The sequence below is a fragment of the Symsagittifera roscoffensis genome, chromosome 3, assembly GCF_963678635.1.
Source record: "Symsagittifera roscoffensis chromosome 3, txSymRosc1.1, whole genome shotgun sequence".
NCBI classification, from domain to species: Eukaryota; Metazoa; Xenacoelomorpha; order Acoela; family Convolutidae; genus Symsagittifera; species Symsagittifera roscoffensis.
Window position 1 is genome coordinate 30,802,302 of NC_087064.1, and position 24,737 is coordinate 30,827,038.

At 32.7% G+C, this 24,737-nt stretch overlaps 2 protein-coding genes across 2 annotated transcripts in view; one reads left to right on the forward strand and one right to left on the reverse strand.

The window, feature by feature from the left end:
- Nucleotides 1–24,737, reverse strand: part of LOC134842499 (cysteine-rich PDZ-binding protein-like) — a 305,601-nt gene that overhangs the window by 267,046 nt on the left and 13,818 nt on the right. The window lies entirely within an intron of this gene.
- On the forward strand, nt 69–23,524 carry LOC134841971 (prolyl 4-hydroxylase subunit alpha-2-like). The gene is made up of 10 exons (XM_063858083.1): nt 69–332; nt 2,648–2,834; nt 3,129–3,247; nt 8,663–8,816; nt 9,340–9,460; nt 16,929–17,081; nt 17,348–17,438; nt 22,001–22,097; nt 22,375–22,555; nt 23,040–23,524. Exons 1-10 carry the CDS (start codon nt 139–141, stop codon nt 23,240–23,242), a joined length of 1,500 nt encoding a protein of 499 aa, XP_063714153.1. The 5' UTR covers nt 69–138; the 3' UTR covers nt 23,243–23,524.

Sequence of the window (24,737 nt, forward strand, 5' to 3'; positions counted from 1 at the left end):
CTGTTTAAAAATTATAAAAATGATTTTAAGCTAAAACATAATAATTTAAAATATTGGTATTTGTTCCTTACACTTGCGCCATTTACGACGTTCATGCAACTTCCAAACAACGTTTACAACTTCTAAACACTTCTTAAAATGATAATCCGTAACTTTCTCGTTATAACAACATTAGTTTCTGCTGTTTTCTCTTCCAATTATTACACTTCTAATTATGCACTCCGACTTCTCTTTGAGAAGGAAGTGAACTTCACACTTAAATTAGGCGCACTAGTTGAAGAATACCCGACACTGGAGCAGGACCTGCCAAGAAGCAAAACTTTTTTGGAGAAGTAAGGTCCACTGCAACAACGGTAGTGGTTAATTTAGGAGATGCGGGGGAGGGGGGGGGGTTAGTGACGCAACTTCTGAAGAAAATTTCCAAAAGCAGCAATAAAATAATCATTTTTCGCATGTTGTTCCAAAATATTGGCAAATCAGGGCCCTCTACTGTTTTGGGGAGTCGGTAAGCCAACCTGATTAACTGAAAATCTGCCCCCTCATTATTGTTGTTTATGAGTTACAACTTTTACGAATTTTTTTTTCAAACGAGTGAAGTTTATCGTTAGATAAAATTTTCAAGCCTTTTGACCAACGGACCGTTTTTGCAAGAGATATTTGCAATGACACTTGTTGCTCCGACCGTTTGAAAAATGGGGAGGAACTTCGTGTAGGGTGTGTTTTAATTCTTTTTTCTTTTCTTTTTCTTTTTTTTGTTTCCACACAAAATCAGCTACCACGATTGATCATCGGAGAGACTTGAGTGATGTATCATGTTGAAGCCCCTTTAGCCGGGATTCGAACGACATTTAAAATTTCAAAAAAAACCCAGTGTCAAAAAATCCAGTTTTGAAATTTTTGATTTTTTGTCTTAATTCGAGCTAATAAAGCGAGCGAGCAGGCTTACAAATACTTCTTATTTATATGGCTTAAAAGTTTAATGTAGCTAAATTTTAGCCATGTAAGCTTAATTTTATTCGAGCGGTTTCTTGGAATCAAAATATCAGCGGTTTCTTGGAATCAAAAAATTCAAAAATTCAAAAAATACAAACAAAATTTTGAAAATTAGTTTTTGTTTTTTTTTTGTTTTTTTTGGTCATGTTTCTACAAAAAATGTTTTCCACTTCCATTACTTTACTGTTCGTTTTACTTAATCTTTAAATTTTCGGTCGGATCCTTTCAACGCACCACGCCGAAAAACGACACTATTTTGAAAAAAAAAGAGTTTTTACTTGTACTCTTAAGACTATGGTAGGAACAATCTGTGCTGTTTGCACAGTAACCGGCTATCCTTGTTTTGGTTTTGTTGTGTAAATCGATTTCTAATTTTGAAAATGGAAATTACTTATCATGTTTCCTAGCGAAATAAAAGTTTTACCTATTGATCCAGTTTTCTCAAAGTGATAATAAATTGATCTACAACTGGAAAGAGTTTTAGGGCCATCTTTTGTTGTTCTTCCAAGCTCAAAAGTTGAAGGTTTTTGAAAACACAGGTCAGTTTTTTTCAAGTTTCCTTGCGTTCATTACTCGTTTCCAATTGTCAGTTGGCTATGCTTAAATAATACAATTTATTTTAATGATGCATTTTATTAGCTGCTATTATAAATATTCAATTATGATACAAATTTCAATGGTATATTGTCAATTTAAAAAGCTTGAGCAAATTGATAAAATTTTGTAGATTTGTTGTTTGTTCATGACAAGTTCATAAGACATCACAAAAGTTTATAAGACCATTGCAAAGTTAATTTTATGAGGCCAAAATGTGCATTTTGTGAATTGCAAGCGAATGCCGCAACAGACAAAAATCAGATTTGTCCCGGAATCCGCTAAATGGAAATTTTTTTGGCTCTTTTTTGCTGTTTTGGATTTCACGGAAAAATAGCTAAAACACTGTTTTGCTCAAAATTGCTCCAAAAACAGGCAAGGTTGCGGAATCCGCAACAAAATGACTGGAATTCGGAACAAGTTTGTGGAATCCATGAACAAAAAATACTATGTGTGTTTAATAAACTTAAGCTGTCGCGGAATCCGCAACTGTAAGCGGATTCCGCAATATGTAAGTGGAATCCGCAATTTGTAAGCGGAATCCGCATAAATTTTCGGAATCCACTTACATCTGGCGGAATCTGCTTACATTTGCGGAATCCGGATTAACTACCTATATTTGCTTGCTTTTTGCGGAATCTGCAAAAAAAATTATTGTGCCGACACAATTTACTTTACAGGTATTTGTACGCGGAATCCACTGAATTTTTGTCAGTGGAATCCACTTACTTTTTGAAATATTTTCTAAGACTTTCTCTGGAATCCAGGAACATACAGACCCAAAGTTGTGAGCCTATTCAGTGCGCAGTTTGGCCTCGTAGTGTTTGTACATCAAAAAAAGTCAGAGGAAAATTTTTTCGAGTTTAAAAAAACTAGAAGGAGTTTTCTTGAACAAACATTCTTACTTTCATCGTCTTACTTCTGTATGTCGCAGAAGTAAGACAATGAAAGTAATTAGAACTTGAGTTTTTCATGACCTATGTTATGAATGGATGGATTGCGATTTTAATTTAGGGTTTCGATTGCTGTTATGACTTCTAAACATGGCTAAACGTTTCAGCCCTCTTATAACCCGGGAATCCTTCTCTCCAGAAGTGATCAATAACCCCCTCAACCAATATCTCCTCATGTGGAAGTTTTCACACGAGTGGGTCTATATGGCAAATGACATGCTGAAGGTCAGCACCAAATCCGATTATGACGACACATTCGACATAGTCGCTCTGTCCGGAGAGATCAAATCATCACAGGGACGAAATTAAATTGGACATAATTGACACAAAGACACACTTAAAACAAAATAATTTTTTGTCATGTTCTTGCGTCAAAATTTATGCTTCAAAAAAGCTCTCTAAAAGCTCAAAAGGGTTATTAGTTCATTTTTAAGTGTTGTTAATTGTCTTCAACTGCTCGAAATGGTAAAATTACAGCTTTTCATCCTGTCAAGTAGTTAACTAGTTTCTTTAATGAAGGTCATGAACGATCATACTAATCCACACAACGTTTAAGTGTCAGTTAGGTCTAGCTGAACTTCTGCGTATCAGGTGTCTGAGGATGACTTAGCGAAAGCGGAGTTGTCTGTTTTGAGAGTACAGGAGTTCTACTACTTGGATCCTGTGGATGTAATTCAAGGAAGGGTTCAGAATTATTCGGCTAGAAGGTAGGCAGTGTTTTTTCCGAAGTTTAAATACAAGATAGATGGTAGGCTACAGAGCATTTAGCACTGAGAGTTTGATTTTACAGTCTATTGATGAATATTTTACTTGAAAAAGCAACAGAACAATTTTAAAATGTATGCAGTTTTTTCAAGAGTCATGAACGTCTTGGTGATTTTTTTTCAGGGAAAAATCTTAAAGTTTGTTCACGCTCAATTTTGATTTTCCGCGGTTGTGATTTTTTAAAGTTCTGTGTATTTCCATTGGTAAAAGAAAAGCAAACTCCACTATCGAACAGCAAAAGTGTAAAGGTCACGAAAAAAGTGATCGACTTCTAATTTCGAAAAAGGAAATTGATATCAGATTTCCCAGCGAAATAAAATTTGCACCTATTGATCCAGTTTTCTCAAATTGGGTTAGTGTTAACAAAAAGTGTTTATCATAAGTTGTTCTAAAATGTCAAAGAGATTTAGTGCCATCTATTTTTTTCATCCAAACTACACGGGTTGACCAAATTTTTTATCATACAATTTCCATATTTTAAAATTCTTGCCATACAGTTGCATGCAATTCCACACATACAAACATTTTTATGAAATCTTTATGATGATCATTTTTCCATATATGAAATTATATGACAAGTGTTTGTCCATCAACCAAAAATTTGTTTTTTTTCTAATTTTAAATTCTGAAAAATTTTGGGTTGTTTTCGTAACCGAACGCAAATGACAAAGACCTTGTTTTACTCAAAGCACCAAAGGCTCGATGGTCTTGCACTTACAATGCATAGAAAACGACCTGAATTGCCTTAGAGCTGTCTTTCACAAATGATATATCAAAAATGACATGCTCTTAAATATTGGCAAAACTTTTCAATGATAATTATTTTTAAAAATTGAAATTTAAAAATATCAGACATTGATCAAGACATACATAAACATGTCTTACAAAAAAATAGGAGTTTTCAGCGTTTTTGAAAAAATTATCAGGCGAAAAGGAAAAAAGATTTTTGTTGTATCCGATATTATTATTGTATCTTATGGACACACTACGTTATGGACACAAAAAATTAAATTTTGCATGCAAAAAAAAAGTTTTTTTTTCGGAAAATGTTTGTTTGAGTATAAAATTCGATTTGCGTTGAAAAAAAAACTAAAAATTTTTTTGGGCGATTTCAAATTTCAAAAATTGTATATGGGATTGCATGATAAGCATTTTTTTCAAAAAAAAAAACAAAAACCTCGGTTTTTTCATCACCACACTGTTTTTATTAGAATCAAACCGCCCACGAAATTAGTTCATGTCTTTTTCCAACCATTTTTCGAAATTGTACGAAAATTGTATGGCAAGCATACGAAATGCATACATTATGCAGAATTAATTTTCAATTTTTATACGTGGCTAGGGGGAAAATTCTGCGGTTGGTCACTTAGGGGGGGGGGGGGGATTGTACGGTTGATCCTTTGTTTTCATGATGGGTTTTATTAGCTGCTAATATAAATATTCAATTATGATACTTATGTCAATGGCTTATGGTCGATAATAAAAGCTCGAGCAAATTGATCAAATTGAAAGACTCAAACAGTCCGGGTAGGAGCGACGGTGAAGTGCCTCAGATAAAAGTATTGCAATTCAGAGGCTGATAGTTTGACAGCGTTCTTGATCTTTACTCGTTGATTAAAAATTTTTAAGCGGGAGGTCAAAAATCAGACAAGTCATAGAACACATGCGGCATAAGCTAATCAAAATCAAGATAAGAAAACAAACTTACGAAACGAATAATTAATTTTTGTTCCGTACATGAATTTGGTGAAGAGTTTTGATTCGGATGTGTCTTAGTTTTCAATTTTTTCCAAGCCAAATCAGTTACCATGAAAAGACACACGCAAAGCGGAGCATCGCACTACTTGCGATACCCCATAAACATGAAACAAACATAAATAAAAAAAATTAAAAATCGTTGGAAAAAATATGTTGAGCTAAAACTTTCGTATGTCTCGATAAAACAACTGGAACCCAGTTAAAGCTGGAAATTTGTGTTTGTTATTTTTTGGTTTTGTTATACTGATGAGCGATCAAATGCTTGTTTTCAAAAATTGGACTTTGCCCGATACCTTAAATGAATCTCTACAAAAAAAGTAAAAAGAATATTTCCAATAACGTAATATGTTTCTTAGAAAAAATAAGGAAGTCACATCTGATGCAAGTTGAATACTCGCAACAGTTTTTTTTCTTTCGAATGATCCTTCATCTTAGACTTGATAGGGTAGTTAATAAAAGAATTCCAAAAACATAACTAAACCGTCAAAAATAAAAAAAGTAACGTTTTTTTTTCCTCAAAAAGTAGTTCATGGCTGCTTAAGTGGACAAAATTTTTAAAACTGAGTTTCTCAATTGAACATTTAACCTGAGAATGGGTAAGTTACTTTTCAAAAAAAGTCAAAAATCTTGAAAAAACGGTTAAAGTTTCAGAAAAAAATGACAATTTGGAAAACCATAATTTCTTTCTAAACAAAATTGAGATTGACTTTTGCAGGGAGGCTTTCAACAACCTGTTGTTTTGATTAAACCCTTGATATCAGAATTGACAAGATAATTATTGAGAAAGGTTTCTAAAAAACGGCCTGTAATTCAAACATTAGATTTTTCCGAGAATCATTAAAATGTGAAAGAAATGGGCATTGCTGCTTCTGCAGAAAAAAGCACTTAACTTATTTTTTCAATTGAATCCAAAAACTCAGATTTTGGAAGGTAGTCCTAGAGAAATTCAAAATACTGTCAAAAAATCTAAGTTTTGAGTTTTTCGATGGCCAGAGCTTGTTGTGTCAAAAAAATTGGATGAAACATGTTCTCAGAAACTGGTCTTTGCATTGAACCCCAAATCTCAGATATGAGTAGTTAATTTGAGAGAACTGTCAAAAATTTAAGAAAAAGCGGTAAAAAAATCACAAAATTGACTTTTCCCAAAAACTGACGTTTTTTGGTGCTAGAACAATTGTGATTGGTCGCAAAATCAGGAAAGTTTACCCTAACTTGCTGTCTCCACTGAAGACACAATCTCAAATTTGAGAGATTAGTTTTTGATAAAAAATTCGGAAAAACGTCAAAAAACAAATCTGTGACTATTTCGAGGGCCATAAATTGTGTAAAAAAAAAACAAAACAAAGAAGAGACCAAAATTTAGGTCAAATTTTCCCCAACAGGTTTTTTCTAAGGCAGTAGACAGAGGGGTAAAATAAAAAGAGAAAACGGGGAGGATGCAGGCACAGAGGGGATTAGGCTGTTTTTTCCAGTAATTCACTTTTTTGGAAGCCAAACAGAGAAATTTTCCTGAGAAAAACCACGACTTCGCGAAAACCGAAAACAAAAATTCCAAATTTTTTATCAAATTTAAACTTGCATACATTTTCATCACACCTAAATTTATAAAAAGAAATTCTAGGCAGTTATGTCAAGCAAGATCCAAAACAATAATTTAGCACTACTACGCAACTTGCGAAGGGAAATAAAACCGACTACCTGAAAGAAGACGCAAGTTGAGGCGGAAAAAAAATTGTTTTAAAAAGATTTTAAAATATTTTAAAAGGTTCAAACCCCAACTCCTTAAACTAAACTGAACAACACTAGCAACTACCATGACATAATTATTGGTTAGAGCAGAAAAATATCTCTGATGTGACAACTAAGCCAACAAAACATAAACAGATGATCAAAGTCCGACAAATCAAATACCGGAAAAAAAACTTTCAACTGCATACTTACTGAAAAAAACAAGGTCCGACCGGGATTCGATTTGCAAACCTGTTAGTGCAAAAGCAATTGCCTTATCTCTAAGCCAAGTGCAAATTAACCAAAAATTTGTTAAAATTCAGCAAAAAGGTAAGATTTAAACAATGTGTAATCATCAGAATGTGTCTAGTGATATAATTTGTTGAAACCAATCCAGACTTGATTCGAACGACATTTTTTTTAATTTTAATTTTTTTGTGTGTATCCAGTAAACTTTTGGTGATAAATGTGGTCCAATATGCGTATTTTACTATTAGTATTGAAAATGCCTGAAATTTAGGCTATCAATCAATCCTTTTTTTAAAAAATACAATGGGAACAATCTGTGCTACTTGTACGACAGCCTTCTAATATTATTAATCTTGTGTGTGTTTGTTTTCTTATCTCGAATTGTGTTCGCTTATGACATGTCTACTTCATGAAATATCGACTTTTTGCTAGTAAGCAGGGTGGTGCAACCCTCTAGAACTCAGAAAAATTCATACACAATTTGATTCTTATAAGTGATAAGGAGCAAGATAATTTTCAAATATATGTTTTTTATTTGTCAATTTTTTTAGGAGAGCAGCTTGAGGCACGATCAAAAGAGACTTAATATGATATAAGACTTGATAAAATAAAAAACTCAATCCTGAACTCTTACTTTTTCTTAAAACATGTTTTTACCAAACAAAAGTTCTGGACAGTTATGTCAAACAAGACCTATATTATAATTTAGCAATGAAACAAAACTTACGGGGCGGGAACAAAGCCGCAACATTAATGTTGTGAAAAACTTTAACACGTTTCAAACTTTCACACCCTAAAACTACACAAGCAACCACCATGACATGATTCTTGGTTGCAGCATTAGAATAATCGTGATGAAACAACTAAGCTGACAAAACTTGAGCAGATGATCGAAAGTCCGACAAATCAATTTTTACCGGAAAAAAATTCAATTGCGTACTTACTGGAAAAAAAAACAAGATCCGACCGGGATTTAATTGTCAAAGATTAGGATGCAAAAGCAACGGCGTTATCTCTAGGTGAAATGCAATAGAGCCCGGAAGTTTTTGAAATTCCATTTCAGACTTGATTTGAACGACAGTAAACGTTTTTTCATCTTTCTTTGTTTTTAGTAAGTTTTTGAAGACAACTGTGGTCCAGTATGCCTATTTTACTGTTACTATCGATTATGCTTGAATTTTTGGGCTATTGTGGAGGCTCTATCATATTACCTCGCACAAAAATAACGCCTTTTATTTGAAAAAAATCTGTTTTGAAGTTTTTCTAAAGAATTTGGTCGGAAAAATCTCTGCTACTTGCACAGCAGCCGGCTAATCTTATTTGTCTTGCGTGCGTTTGTTTTCTTATCTCGAATTTCTTTGGCTTAATCACATGTCTGGCTTATGACATATCAAGTTTTTGCTACTTAAATGGCTCAGAAAATGGCATACTCATCTTGATTCTTTTAAGTTGTATGGCACATTGTAATTTTTTCTCTGTTTTTAAAACCACCAAATCTTTAATTTTTTTGCTTTGGCTCTTGAGTAGAAGAAACAACTCTTGAATACAATTTTACTTCCTGCTCCCCGGCACGAACAGTAAGACCAAAAAACAAAGCAGACTAGATTGAATGGTCATTTCAGCGCCTTGTCAGAGGAGCAAACAAAAAAGATAGTAATGAAAGCCAAAGAGTATGGGGACAAGTGCCGGGTACACCAGTGGGGTAGGGCTATGGAACACCTGGGCATGGAGGTGCCAGACGATGCCAGAGGCGTCATAAAGAAACCACCGACAGAGGCAGGGACTACTAAAGACCAAAAAATCAAAAAACCTTTTAAATTTTAATGAAGTCGGGTGAGTTATTTTAGATAATGATATGTACGTAAACTAACGTGTTCGAAGTACCAAATGCACGAAAGTTTTGTTAATCAATCAGATTCCAGTATCCAATAAAAAGCGCGAATATCAATTGCCAGTTTAAAGGAAGTCGATTGGTCAAAAACATTCGGCCATTTGGTCAATTGACCAATAGATAAGCAGCCTTTTTGAGAGGATCATGCCAAGCGCCCATGTTTTGGTTTATTTTAAGATGCGTGTTTTAAGCTACATATCTGCGCAAGATGCTTTCGAGTAATCGTATGCTATTTTTTGGTCAAAACATTCACAAATGATGACTTAAATGAACTATTCGCACAATTTTTGAGCATAGTTTTCATGCAAACCAACCGCTCAAAAATCATGAAAAAAACAAAAAATAGTATCAAGTTGGTCGTTTCAAGAAAACGTGAACATAAAGTAGTAATCGCTGCCCGACTGCAAGGAGTATTGCGAATCAATCTCATGCTCAGCTGGGAGGGGAGATGGTCACTGTGTCACAAAAGACCACTATATCGCGTCGTATCAAGAGGCCTGCAACAACAACAGTTTCAAACTTAAGAGAAGTACCTTGCATTTTCTTTAACTTAACTTCTCTTGAAAGTGACGAAAGTAAAAAAGGAATAATAAATGAAAAATTCCAAAAAATCAACTTTATATTCCGAGATTGTTCTTTAGTTTTCTAGTCTGAGCTGGAATTAAATAAGAAGGACTCCCATTCTGGTTTTAGAAACGTCTTTACTTAATTTATGCTTAATGGTAAATCTTCAAGCTTAAATTGAGAGTCTTCACAGAATGTTCCGACCAGTCTAGAAAAAAAAACAAAACAAAAAAAAACTTTTTTTCCAGTTAATGTCGTTTTTTTTCTGCATGGTGTAATAAAAATATCTGAACGAAAATAGAACCTAAGCATATTTGACAGTCATAGTAAAAAAACCATTCGAAATACAGTTTTTGAAAAAAAAAATTGACTAGATAAACTAAAAAATTTGTTAATAAAATTGGGAAACAAAAAGAAAAAACTAAAACACACCTGAATACAAAGTTCCTCCCCATTTTTCCAATGTTCGGAACAACAAGGATAGCCTGTTGCTGTGCAATTTGCACACAATACTTCGACCACCTTCACTAAAACTACATTAATGGTTTCTTCAATTTTCCAAACTAATGTCGTTTTTTTTCGTGCGTGATGTGATGAGATAACTATACGAACGCGTAGAAACTTGAGGCTAGACTTAATCAGAAAAAGTTGCTTCGAAAAGTCATGAATTAAGAAAAAATAGAGAACAAAAAAAAATTTTGTTCGAAATTTTTTAATGCCAAAAAAGCGCTTCCACAACTAGTTTAAGTCCATAATTTAAGCTTCCGCAACTAGTTTTTCTCTATTGAAACTAAATTTTTCGCTGTTTGGATGAATTTTTCTAAAGACCTACTCCCTCGCTTTACTCAGTTTTCTCGATTGAAATTAGACAAACATAAAAAAAAGGTTTTTCTCGACTATCGGAAAAATTTTGAAACTTTAATAATGTCATTCGAACTACGAGTTTTTTTCTCATGGATTCGACATTTGATCAAAATAGGGTTTGTTCGACTGAAAAATAATTCGACATTTTCAGTTTTTTTGGCTAAATACACTTCTTCGAGAAACTCGTAGACCCGCCCCTGGTGTTTACATTGTTTGGGAGAGCTCAGAAAGCCAATTTAAGTGATCTAAAAAAATTAAAAACATTTTGGATACTTTTTTTTTCTGAGAAAATTTAGATCTACCCCTGGTTGGAACGATGTACCACTTTGCGTTCAACATATAAATTATTACTATGAGTGCTGGATAGTCCAAAATTCAACGAGATTAATTATCATGAATAAGTTCTACTAAGCCTTTTTTAAATAACTGAACAATCTGATGAGATCAGATTAATTCAAATGAACTAAATATTTAGAATGTACAAAGTACATGAAAGTTAAATAGCCTGAGAGTTTGCGCCCAATACAAACCGCACTCAAGCATCTTTTCATCAAGCATCTTTTTCTAATAAACTTTCCAAAACGAAATGCTGAAACTTTCACATGATTTAGGGCAGCTGATTTTTTTTCATGAGCTAAAGTCTGGAGTTTGTCCTAGCCAGAGAAGAAGAAAAAAACTTTTCCGGCATTTTTTTTTGAGCAAATTCTACTTTCTCAGCACTGTTTTCTAAAATTCTTTGTTTTGTTTAAAAAACTTTTGAATTAGTCCAAAAACAGATAGTAATGCAAACATTGAAAATTGACCATGATCAACTCACGCTCAGTAAAAATAATTAGTTCATTTTTTCCTTGATGACTGTTTAATCAGGTTATCATAACGTGATTGCAAAAAGATGAAATCAAACTCAAATCTAAATAATTATTTTTAAAACTACTGATTTTTCCTTCTGAATTTGATGAAATTAGTTGATTGCTGATGATTTAGCTGGTGATTTTTGATTTGATGAAATTGATTGATTGCTGGTGATTTTAGCTTTACAAAAATAAACATTGCAAAAAGATGAAATCAAACTCAAATCTAAATAATTATTTTTAAAACTACTGATTTTTCCTTCTGAATTTGATGAAATTAGTTGATTGCTGATGATTTAGCTGGTGACTTTTGATTTGATGAAATTGATTGATTGCTGGTGATTTTAGCTTTAAAAAAACAAACATATTAGATGAAATTTTTTCAAAAATTGAAACAAAAAAATGCTTTAATTTTTCCTAACAGTTTTCCAAATAAAAATTTCCAAAAAAGTTTATCAAGATTCAAATTTTCCAGAAAAATAATTTTTTTTAACAAAAGTTGAAGCTAAAACACTTTGTTTTCCCCTTTTGCAAAAAATTACACCAAAACGAAGCTAACAATAATTACATCTGTTTCTATTTTTAAAAAAATTTTCTGCCAACATGTTTGCAGCAAGATCTTTGTCAAATCCTTTGGCGGATTTTATAACATATTTGAGGCAAAAAGATTTACTTAGCCGGATGGTTTGAGTGCTAGTCACCAAAAACTAATACCAGGTTGTCTCACAGGAGCGCCAAACTGTTTGTTTGGAATTAACTGCTGATGATTACGACCGTCCATAACAGCTCACATGAAAATTTCATCTTCGTAAAACTTTTCCGTCCAACAATTCATCGTCCAACGCTCAATGCTTTGATAATTTCAATTTCGAAAAAATTTTCCGCTCACCCCTTATTTTAGTTTTAAAAAATGCTGGCGTTCAACTTTTAGAAAAAAATTAATACTGGCAGTCCCATTTAAATTTTAAAATCTGTTATTTCGCAGTAGTTGAACAGAAAACTTTTCGCTTATTTCATTTGTACCTAATGAAATATTACGATTGACAAATCAACAGATACCAGTCCCAGTTGCAATTCACCACAATTCCACCTACTCAATCTGCTATTTTTTCTGTTTTTTGTAAGCGAATTTTCCAAAAAAACTCAAAGAACGTTTCATTGATTCTTTGATAAAATTAGCTTATCAAAATGTCGCTTCTCATTTCGAAAATTTTGAGGGAATTGTTGAAAAACTAGAACGCTTGATAAATAACAACAAACAGATAACACTTAGATGAAAACACTTCAAACTTAAAAGATTGAAACCACTTTGTAAAATATTGATATCAAATATTGAACAATTACGTGTTGTTGGATTCGATAGCAGACTTTTCTATCTGAACCTGATTCGAAATTTTTTCTTGGAACCCTTAGCGGGTTTCATCTTTTATCAAAGATCAATTTGTTCAAAAAATTTATAGATTTTGTTTGTTAGCTTTACTCAAACTTTTTTTGTTGATAGCCTTCAAGTTTAGCAACAGAAACTTCATCAGATCAGTTTTTTGTAAGCAAAATGGTATACGGTGCAGTAAATGTTATTTCGATAATGAGTAATTGACGTCTTCGTGATTTAAACAAGATTGCGCCTCTGCTCTGTCTTTTTTTTTCAATTTTACCCATCAAAATTACAACTGACGCCAAGTATCAAGCGTTAATGAACAAAAATGGTGATGTTGCACTACTCAAAAGTGGTGAAGAAATTTTAGACATTTTACGAGGAGTCCATCCTGATTTCAAAATGCTGCGAGTTCCAATTTTTCTTGATAAAAACAAGTTTAAATAGTTTTCATTTCAAAATTGGAAATATTTAATTTAACTGTTTATAAAAATTTTAATTGCAAAATTTTGTTAGCTTTTTATGATAACAGGGCACAGCACAATTGAGAAAACGGACTGTAAGTGTGTTCTTTCTAAAAGCAGAATAGAAAGGAAAAAAATAAAAATCATAGACACCAGTATAAAACTGCGACAATCTCTAAAGATTGGTTTTTGCGGTTACTAATGACCTATAGATTAAACGGTCTGGGCTTAGTTGATATAATAGTTCCTGATCACTTTAAAGATTTTTTCCAGCAGAATTTTTTCCATTTTTTAAGAACACGGTTGTTAATCGTAGTGATCTCGACGGAAAAATCAATTTGCAGTGGCAAACCGAATACCGACTAATATATTGCAATGTCTATTAGCTGGTTATTTTTTGAAAAAGTTTTTCTCACCGCTAACTATATCAACTGATGACAAAGTAATTTTGTGGGGAAAAAAATCTTTTTTTTTCAAACAGTGAAAACGGTAAAGCGGTTCAAGGTGTATTTGCCTTTGTAAGCTAAAGTTATATGCTTGATGACTCTGATGTTGAAATGACTGTCATCGCACAAACTTCGAAACTCATTGAAAACAGTGAATACCCGCATCCAAGTTTAGGCGTAAAAAATCGCTTATAACTGATTATTATGATGATTTTTTGACAATTATAATCGATTATAATTACCAAAATTAGGTCTTCAAGGGATTTATAATTGATTATAATCGTGATATTTTCCAAGAGATTATAATCTCTTATAATCGATTATAATCTCTTATAATCGATTATAATCTCTTATTTTGCCGAAATTTTCCTATATTCGAATTATATCTTATGGGTTATTATTTTTGTGTCAATGAGAAAATCTCTACAAGAGAGAGATCTTGAACAATTTGGTTCATCTGAACACAAGGTTTTACCACGAATCAAAAGTTTCATAGAGATCCTTTCATATGAGTGGAAAGATTCTCGCGGTAGATGAAAAATAAATTTTCCGAATCAATCATGAAATTATATCAATTTGCTGATGTTTTGGTTCTTAAAAAAGCTTAAACTATGCATCGCAAAATAATTCTAATGGGAAAGAAAAAAAAACTTATATGTTTGAATTAAATGGAAAACTTTAAAAATATTTTTCTCATTTTTCATAGGAACCAACGTCCACAAAAAGCATAAAGTATAAGAAATTTAGATGCAACTTCGAAGACAAAAATGGACGAACAAAAGGGATTATAATCAATTATAATCGATTTTTTGGATTTTTAAGCAAAACTAATGAAAAAAAATATGAATAAAAACAATGGATAAAAACAAGTCTAATTGTATCGAAAATTAGACGAATAAATAATCGATTATAACCGATTATAATGGATTATAATTAATTATAATTTGATTTTAAAAAGAGAGATTATAATCGATTACTAATTGATTAAAATCGGTTGTTTCTCAATTTTAGTGAGACTGGTACTAAAATCGTAATATAATCGATTATTAACGCTTGAAACTGGATGCGGGTATGCAAAACAATTGATCAAACACTTGATTAGCAATTGAATTTTTATTTCATTTTATGTCAAGATAACTGCTAAACAAAAAGATTAACCCAATGAGATTTAAACCTTCAGACTTAATTTAGAGAAAAATTTTTGCAAGAAAAAAAGATGTCAAAATAACCAACATCTCATGACGAGCCTACATTGGTTAGTTTTGTCACACTAAACGGTGTTGAACATCGAATGCTTGAATTTAAACATAATTTTCTTGAACAAATTTCGCGACCAATTGACATTTGGAGCTATTAAAATGAACAATGATTCTTCAAAGATAGCTTTGAACCAAAAAAATTTTGAAGACTGAATGACAGCTGAGGCAAAAAAATAGTAAAAGAATGGAAAAAAAACTGCAGTGACCGCAATTATATGCTATATGCCATTTCTAGTTTCTCACCACATATCGTTAGCACCATAAAATACTGAATAACAGAGCGCCTGACTTCTTCAAAGTGAATAGGAGTGGAACAGAGAAGTGATAGTCTGTTAAAACAAAAAAAAACGAAGTGTGCTCACATTGAAAATGTTGATCCGATGAAAAGGGCAAGGAAGTGTTACAATACAACATCGACCGTCATCTTTCTGGAAGAAAGAACAAAAATGTGTTTTAAACTAAGAAACCGTATAAATTATTAATCAAGGATTTCATCCTATTGACACTCAAGTATAGACTTTTGCAGAAAGAAATAGTTTTTGTAATTCTCCTGCAGGAGCAGTTTACTGGACAACCGAATCTTGACGAAACCTTTAAAATTGTTTAAGTTTTTTCACCAAGTTCCAGGTGCATAGTACAAATCGAACAAATTAGTTAAGAAAAAAAATAGTGGTTTCAATCTTTGTAATTTTGAAGTGAAGGAAGTATTTTACCTTATTTTGCTAGCCATTTTTAGTTTTTAGCTTTACTCAAACTACACTATTTTGTTTTTGTTATTGTTTTGAAGATGCCACACAAGTTATTTTTGACTGTATGCTAACTCAAGAAAAATTACAAAAAAAATTAAATTCAAATATAAGTTAGAAGTTGCTCAAAATAGTTTTCTAGACATAAACAAAATCAGGTTTTTTTAAAGCAACTTTGAAGTGTTTGTTTTTCTTTGTCGTCTTTTTGACTTGTCTCACTCGACTCTAGTTGACAACTTTGGTATGTTTTTTTTTAGCTAGGAAATTAGTTTTTTTTGTTTTTTCAGCAAAACAAGCGCGGCATTTAAATTTATCAGCAAAATAAGCAAAACATTCCATTTTTTTTTATTGAAAAACACAAAAATAAATAAGGTAAAAAATATTATTTTATAAAATTATCAAAGACAAAAAATTGAAAAATTTTGCAAGTACAAATAATGTGCCTCTAATTGTTCGCCAAAACAACCATTGAGAACTAAATCCCATGGTTGCTCTCTTTTTTCATAATTTTTTTGATTTTTTCGGTGGTCTGACTAATAGCTTGTATCATTTGATGCTTCTTCCAACGTTTGAGCGTGGGGAAAGAAAACTTTTTTCTTTTTTTTGCTGTTAAGGTAGGAAAAAATTTTTGATTCAAGTTGATTATAACTTTGGAGCTTTCCGCAATATTCTAGATGTTTTTCTCAACCAATGGAATTGCCCAACAGTTAAGAAGTTAAAAAAATAAAATGAAACAATTTTTAGAATATAGATTTTTCAATTCGAATTTTGAACACGTCAAAGAAGAAGTCAGCTGCTTAAATAGTCTCGTTCCAAAAATTCTGAAATACGTTGAGCCAAAAAAATATCGAAAACCACCCAAAACAAAAACAATACGTTTCTTATTCTATTTGTTTCTATACCTCACTTACAAAGTTTGATGTATCGGTTTGCTTAGTTATTGTGAATATCAAATATCTAATAAAATAAAGTGACCTAATGTTTGCAACGCGACTTTTTGCGGAAGGAAACCTGGATGGGTTGGATGAGCAAAAAAAAAGAGTCGAACTTGGGAGAAAAACTTGAAAAAAAATTATACTTTTTTTTTCGATTCTGAAACGTCAGTAACAAATTTTCACTTATTAATTAGTCAAAAGGAGCTCAAAAGGAGCAGTTAAAAAAACCATTTGAGCTCTATTTAATCATGAACAAATTTGATTCAAATTTAAAGAAATAGTTTTTGAAAATCTCCTCTTGCTTTTCTATGCGCCCTGCTCACATACCCCCAAGCGTACTGGTTCGCAAACTACTACTTTTTTAAAAATTTTACTGTATTATGAATAAAATTGTGAATGGTTATTTTGAAAATTATCAAACTTCATAGCTTTGAAAAACGTCTTCGAAAAAAGCCTAAAAAAGATAAGATTTGTTGGATGACTTTTTACTTAGGCAAAAAGAGAAACCCTCCTTGCTTTCTGAATGCAATTCACCCGACTCAGTTGCTGCAGCCAATCAAAACAGAGTGGATCTCGGTTAATCCTCCTGTATATCAGTTTCACGGAGTGTTCACACATCAGGAATGTGATGAATTTTGGGCTACAGGTCAGTAGAGTTTACATTTCAAAACTCATTCAAAAAACTGGATCTAACAACCAATCAATTTTGAGACTAATTGAATAGTCAATAGTTTCAAAAGTCAATTGAAAGATGAACTTTTGAATTTTTTTTTTTGCATCAATTAAGAAATAGTATCAGGATTGGTCTGGTAAACATGTATAAAGCAAGAAAAATAGTTTGGCGATTTGATTTTTTGGTGGACAATTTGATTCGCTAAAAATGTCTATTGATCATTATTGCTGTGCATTTAGGTGCCGCACAGCAGTCGAGAAGCACTCTGGTCCAGAAAAAGACGGATGGACTTGGAACGACGGACGACAGTCGCGTTGGAACCAACAGTTGGTGAGTAAGCAGGTATTCCCCTTACATTCCCCTCGTATTCCCCTGAATAAAGTTACTCCACTTTTAACTTCCCCCCTTCCCGTAACGATCAGTTGAACTATCCCCCAAGGTGATTGACGAGTAGATATAACGCATTGGTACGAGCTTCAATAAGCCAACTGAAGTTATTCAGTGAACGAGCGAAGTAGCTTTCCCTTATATAGGCCTTGATCATTTTTGTTCCGGCCATTAAAATGGAGAGGAACTTTGTATTCGGGTGTGCTTTAGTTTTTTTTCTTTTTGTTTTCCAGGCAAAATCAGCTACCACAAATAATCATCGGACAGAAATGAGTGATATATCATATTAAAGCCCTTTCAGTCGTGATTCGAACAACTTTAAAAAATTTAGAAAAATATTTCAGTGTCGAGAAAAACCGTTTAAAAATTTTGATTCAAAGTAGTTTTTGGTGTTTTTAAGCGCAATTTTCGGAATCAAAAGCTTGAAAATTCAAAAATTTTCCGCAAAAAAATTCAAAATTTTTACTTTTTTTTTTCGTTTTTCTAGTCATTTTTCTTCGAAAACTGTTTTACAATTGACATTTTTACTATGATTCTAAAATATGCCTAAGTTTTATTTTTTCGTTCAGATTTTTTTGATCACATCATGCAGAACAAAACCAAACCAATTTAATAAGTCATTTTTGAATTTTTTTGAGATTGCGGTAGGAAAATTCTGCGCTACTTGCACAGTAACCGGCTATTCTTGTTTTTGCTTGTTTTTTTTTCGGAAAAAGTATTAAAAAGCTCTAAAAACTAAAGAAGTGCAGCATACATATTATTGCACTTTTAAAGGCTTAAGTATTTATGCATTTTTGGACTTCAATTCAGTTCATTTGCAAAAAGGTAAGCAAGCTTGATCGATTTTTTGTTTCAAAAATAAACTTTAATTTCTAGATTTCCCAGTGGAATAAAAAAGTTACCTTTTAATCATGTTTTCTCAAAATGGTTTTTCAAATTCGAAGTGTTTCAACATGATATAGTTTTTCTTCGAAATTAAAAAGTTGAAACATGAACAAGAATTGTAAATCGTTTTTTTTTTTGTAAAAGAAAAATGAACGTAGTCAAGACTGTTATATACGTCTTGGTGATTTTTTGTATGTTTTTTTTTCAGGAAAAAGTCTTAAAAAGTCTTAAAATTTGTTCACGCTTTATTTTGATTTTTTGCGGTTTAACTTGTGATTTTTTAAATTTAGTTCATTTCCCTTCTTAAAGGAAGGCAATTTCCACTATCGAACAGCAAAACAAAATCGACTTCTCGTTTCGAAAGTGGAATTTAATTTTCAAATTTCCCAGCGGAAGTTCTTATAAATACCTGATCCAATTTTTTCAAATTGGGTTAAGCTTGTCAAAAATAAGCTTGTTTGAAAAATTCAAAGAGCTTTAAGGCCATCTATATGGCTAGAGTTATGAACGTTTTTTAAAAAAACAAGCCAGTTTTTTTTTTCTGTTACAGTTTTTCATCACTCTTTTCCAAATGTCAGTTGGCTATGTTTTCAGTTTCAATGTTCTTTTACATTTTTTCAATTGTCTATTAGCTATGTCTTGTATGAAATGCCGGAAAAAAAATTGAAAAACTTGAGTTTTTTTCGGTTAATTATTTGGACGATCATTGCTTCGAGGAAAGCAGTTTACTACGCTTTTTACCTTAATACCAACAACTAATCTTTGCAGCTCGTTAAAAATGTACGTTTTTTTCAACTGAAACAGAAAACGACTGGCTTCAAAATGAATACTGCGATCAATTTTTCCCTCCGAAACCATTTTTTGATGTGGCTAATTTTTGTTGTCCTAAATCATCGAAGAGTCTGATGCACAATTTCCTACAACTTAGACAAATTTTGAATTGTTCTAAGCAATGCCTCAATTCCTATAGAGCTATCTTCGCATCTTTTTAGACACATCGAATATTCTTTTTGTGTTGACAGCTTGTTTGTTTTCTTTTCTATTTCACCCTGAAGGCTTCAATTTGAAAAACCTTTAACACTTGACCACCTAACTACCTAAATTGGGCTGGAAAAAACCATTTGTCGTAATTTGTTTCAAGGGCTTTGAAGCGTAACCGGCACAAAACTAGGAATTTTCTGTAAGTAAAATTAATTCCATTCTTCGAAAGATTTTTCTTTTTTTTGCAGAATTTCAAAACGAAACAAAGCTGCATTTTGCAACCAAAAAAAATGGAGAGAAATTTTAGCAGTCTTCGACTAGCTAATTACAAATATTGGAAAAATGCAGCATTGTATTACAGTGACCAAATGGCTGGCCTCAATGTCAATTTAAATTACTTCTGAATTTGAAAAAATAATTAAGTATCATTCTTTATGGATCACAGATTGTTCAAATTGGCGTATTTCAAAGTTAAATTTGCGACAAACGCTTACAGATATAATGTTTGTGGTAGATTTTGCATCGAGAAATGTTTTGACCAAACCGACCCAGGCATTATTGAGACCTAACAAGTTTTGAAAGGCAATACGTGCTGTTGTTTTTTCGGTATGAAAAACTTATGAAAAATCCAAAAAAATGTTTCCCGCGATGATTTCAACTTTTTAGTTTGCTTTGTTTGCTTGTTCCATGAACTGAACTTTTTGCATAATTGCTCTAAATGTTGCATTAATCTTTCAAATATTTCCCTAGTTTTTATAATAAGGCACGGAAACCTTTGTGTTTTTTGTTTAATTTCAAACCCAAGGCGTCATTATCATTCAGATAATGACATGCGACATGCATGCACTACACTTGAAAAAACACCATAGTACATCTACTACACTGCCGTGATTGTTCTGATTATATGCTGTACTACACTATAAAACTGGGGACCGATCGTTTAGCAGACAAATCTTTTAGCATAAAAAGTGAAAAATGAGTCTTTAAGCAGACAAACGTAATAAAGTGATGAATGATTGATTGACAGACTCAAAAAGACGCAAAAAAATTAACTTCAAAAATATGCACGTGATGACGGGTGCTTTTCCTGAAGTAACCGTGTCATAAAACATTCGATAAAAACAATCTAAGTTTTGGATGCTTTGGAGGTTTGAGTTTTACCCCAGCCTAAAGTTATAAAACGTATTTAAAAAAATTAGAGAAATTTTCGGTTTCGTTTTTGAGCTTTGTATTGGTCATTTATTACCACTTCAAAAAAAAACAATTTTTTATTTTCTGGCAACTTTAAGACTGTTTTTGGAGCTGCCCTTTAATTCATCCACGGCAGCTGAATAATTTTAAACTGAGTGACTCTTCAGTCAATCTACGATAATGGAGTTTGCTGCTTACATATGTTCTTCTAGTTTTTCATATTCAAAAAAATCAGATAAAAAAGATACCCTTTTTGGTGAAGTACCCTGAAACTTTTCTAGAAGCGCTTTCGGCGGCAATATATAATAATTTTGAGGGAGGAGTGCGCGCCGAAAAAACTCGATTTTTTGGTCAACATTTTCCAAAGAAAGCCTAAAAACGTCTTCTTGGCCTGTTTTTGGTCTGTTTAACAAAATTTGTTGTGTCAATGAACGTGGTAAAGATGATACTTCTATAAGTCGTGCTGATAGTTTTTTTCAGAGAGTTTTTTTTGAATTCAGATTTTCGTTCAAACATAGAATTGTTTTTTTTTTGTGGTTCGACTTTTCAATTAGAGTGGAAGTAATTTTAAATTACTAATAACGCTTTAAAGTCGTAGAAACTCAATTGGCGCTTAAAAGGTTAGTGAATTTTATTAAATAGATTTTAACTCTAAGAGTTTTCCAGCGGAACAAAAAATGGTTAACCGTCTATTTTTCTCAAACTATTTTATGTTTATGAAAAAATTGCGAATAAAAAAATCTTCTGAATTTGTTATTTTTCTACAAAATTCGAATAATACTTTTTTTTGCAAAAATTTGATCAGTTTACGTGGTCTCATGGAGTTCATGGATATTCTCCAACTGTGTTGTTTTTGTTAAAGAGTCGATGAATGTAGTTCTTTATAGGTCGCGATGATTTTTTTCAGAAAAAAATCTCAACATTTGTTTAGGTTGAAAAAACTTTTTCAGTTAATTTTCTGTGTTGAAGGAAGGCAAACTCCACTTTCGAACAGCAAAAGCGGTAAATGTCATGGACGTGATCGACTTCTAGTGCCGGATTTAGGGGGGGGGACGTTTTCTTTTAGAGATTGGACCCCCTGCCGACCCAAAGGTACTTTTGGCAATATATTCTACTTTTGCAGGGGAGAACGCGCCAAAAAAACGCGATTTTTCGCCAGCATTTTCCAAAAAGTGCCCACAAACGTCTTTTTTGACCGTTTTTTTTTTTATTTATAATTGCTTCTCCCCCCCCCCTTCGAAATCCGCCCCCTCCTCGAGAAAATCCTAGAAACGCTCCTGATTCATATTGGGATAAAGTTTAGCAAATGAGTATCAATCCTAAATTGTTCTATAAATTCAAAGAGTTTTTATGGCATCTACTTTTTTTTAAAAATTCGAAAGTTATGATGTTTGAAAAAAGAGCCAGAATTTTTTTCTGTTTACTTGCGTTAATTGAGTATGTTTTAGGATGCGCAATGCAGATTCGTCAGTTGTAAAAATGTTCAGTGATAGAGTGAGTTACGCAACTGGTGTACAAACTGATGTGGAGGTGGAAGATTGGCAGGTAACGATGGATTTGTTCATAATGACAATTCTTTCACCATGCCGCAATGAAGTTTCACGTATAATGTACACATACACTATTACAGCATCATTTTTCTAGCGTCGCGTTTAAAGTTCTTATCAAATTTTTAATTTTCTACAATCAATTTTTCATCAAAAAATTTTAAGTACAATATACACATACACTATGACAGTATAAAATCTCTAGCTTTGCGGTATGGACTCACTAATAGACCAGTTTTGTCAGTTCTAAATCCAATGCCACCATTGGCGTTCAGGTAGCCTCCTACGGCATCGGAGGGCACTACTGGTTCCACCACGACTACCTTCCGGAGGACTCGGACTTCATGGGACACCTGGGTAACAGACTGGCCACCTTCATGGCATACCTGTCAGACGTTCCCCTCGGAGGCGCCACAGCATTTCCCAATCTCAAACTTAGTTTCTTCCCTGCGAAAGGTACCGAAAAAAAGAGAGCTGTTTTATAGATGTAAGAACCACAAAACTGCTGGAACCTAACTTTTGAAACAAGCTTTGCCAAACAGCCGAGTGATACGACAGAATGGATAAGACATTAGTTCTTAAAGTGTCATGTACATTTCAGTCGCTTTTTTAAGCTCACGAGTAGAAGGGGTATTGAGCTTTTGCTACTACGCTGACTGAGAGCTATAGTAGGAAAGGCCAACGTTTATTCAATCTTTACTACTCTTAGTTTCTAACATCATAAAGATTAAATTGATCATTTTTTGTCTAAATTTTAAGCAAATCGCAGAAAAGGTTTCTGGTCAAATAATAGTGACCACATATTGCTGTATTTTAGTGTCACGTTGATAAAATCCTTGCAGTTGAAACGATTTCTCAAAATAAATTTTTTCCAGACAACATTTTTGCCTTTTTCTCGCAAAAAGTTTTTTTTTAAGTCAAACATTCTAATATTTTTCAGGTAGCGCATTGTTCTGGTTCAACACCAACCTCAACCAAGCAGATCTTCCCCAGACACTCCATGGGGGCTGTCCAGTGCTACTGGGCGCGAAGCATATAGGCAACAAATGGATTCGATACAAGGGACAGTTCTTGACTTACCCCTGTGGGAAAACGCCGAAGTCACTACCCACTCTTCCTGCATCATTGTGCACTTATTCATGATTAGCTCCCAACAAAAAATAACTTGAAGAGATTTTGGAAGTTAATCAAAAAACTATATGTTAAAAATGTATCCATTTGATTCTAGCATGATTCAATTAGCACAATTATAGTGTCAATTTATTAAGGAAATTATTTCAGGTTATAGCATGATAAACTTGCCGACATAAAATGAAATGAAATCAGCAGAAAATAAAATCGATTCTATTCAAAGGCACCTGTTAGTGACTTTAAACAATAGTTTTGAGAGGAAAACGGTTAAATTTTTGAAATAAAATCCAAAAAAGCTCCTAATTGTCATCTATTTCAAAAAAACAAATTATTGAAACATAGTTCTTTTACTGTTGCACAAAACCCCAGCAGTTCAATGATAAAAGTCTTTAAAAAACTTGTTTTTGTTAAGCAGTCTTTTTGGAGTTCAAGGAATCAATGATGCTGGTCCAGAGAAAAAAGGTTTTAATGCTTTTTTTTAGAGAAGTCATATGCAACCTACAAAACCAAACTGACAGCGAGGCAAAAAAACAAGGTAAATACATATTTTTTAAAAGAAATTGTCATCAAAAAATCAATTTCATTTTTTTTTTTCAAAAAAATATAGATTGGAAATGTTTTGAGTTACAAAATTAATCGACTGCTTCAATTGGTGATTTCAGATCACCTCTGCATAAACTAACAAGCGATTTTGTATCAGGACAAATCGCCGAGTATTTTGACTGGCCTTTAAAACATCATCTCAAGCACTTTTTGAAAAACTGTTGATCTTCTAATAATGCGTTAAAGGAACCAATATGCTTGCCTCCATTCAATCTACAATGAATTTGAGCAAAATTAATTGTAACTGACGCTACAAAAAGTTTTTTCCCTCCTGAATTACCACTTTTTTCAGACCAAAAATCTGACGAACAAAAATCACCAGAAAACTGACCTTTTTACTGACTTGTTTATCTAAAAACCAGAACTATAAAAAAAACGTTTTGAAAGACAAACGTTGAATTTTAAGGACTTATTTACATAGTTATTGAATTGAAATACATTATTCGAGCCCTGCTCCTGTCTGAACACAGCTCCGCTTTTGGATAATTTGAATAAGAATTTCCGTCTCTTCTTTTCGGCGTATTTTTTCAGCTTTTTCCACTTACTTGTTTACTTTGAGTTCCTTTTCAATGAGTTTGTCATTTTTTCGTTTGAACACCTGTATTTCTGTTTGAAAACCCACGCAGTTCTGTGCTGCTTCTTCTTTCTCCGCTTTGCCTTCATTGACTTTTTGTGAAAACTGTCGGCGATAACACTATGCATTGTAGTTATCCAGTCCAAGATTGCAGCAAGGATCATTTTCGAGAATCTTCAATTCACTGAAACCTGATGCAACCATCATATTGTGAGGGCACAGCACTGGTACGGACTCGACGATATTCTTGAACAATTTTCACGATTTTTTATGGCATCTACTTTTTTTAAGTTCGAAAGTTATGATATTTGAAAAAAGAGCTAGAATTTT

Bases quoted from the DNA above. Each gene is read 5' to 3' on its own strand.
- LOC134841971 (XM_063858083.1), top strand. From the start codon at position 139: ATGATAATCCGTAACTTTCTCGTTATAACAACATTAGTTTCTGCTGTT. The intron at 3,248-8,662 runs GTAGGCAGTGTT...TGGTCATTTCAG, and splicing joins CAGAATTATTCGGCTAGAAG to CGCCTTGTCAGAGGAGCAAA. The intron at 22,098-22,374 runs GTAACGATGGAT...ATTGGCGTTCAG, and splicing joins TGGAGGTGGAAGATTGGCAG to GTAGCCTCCTACGGCATCGG.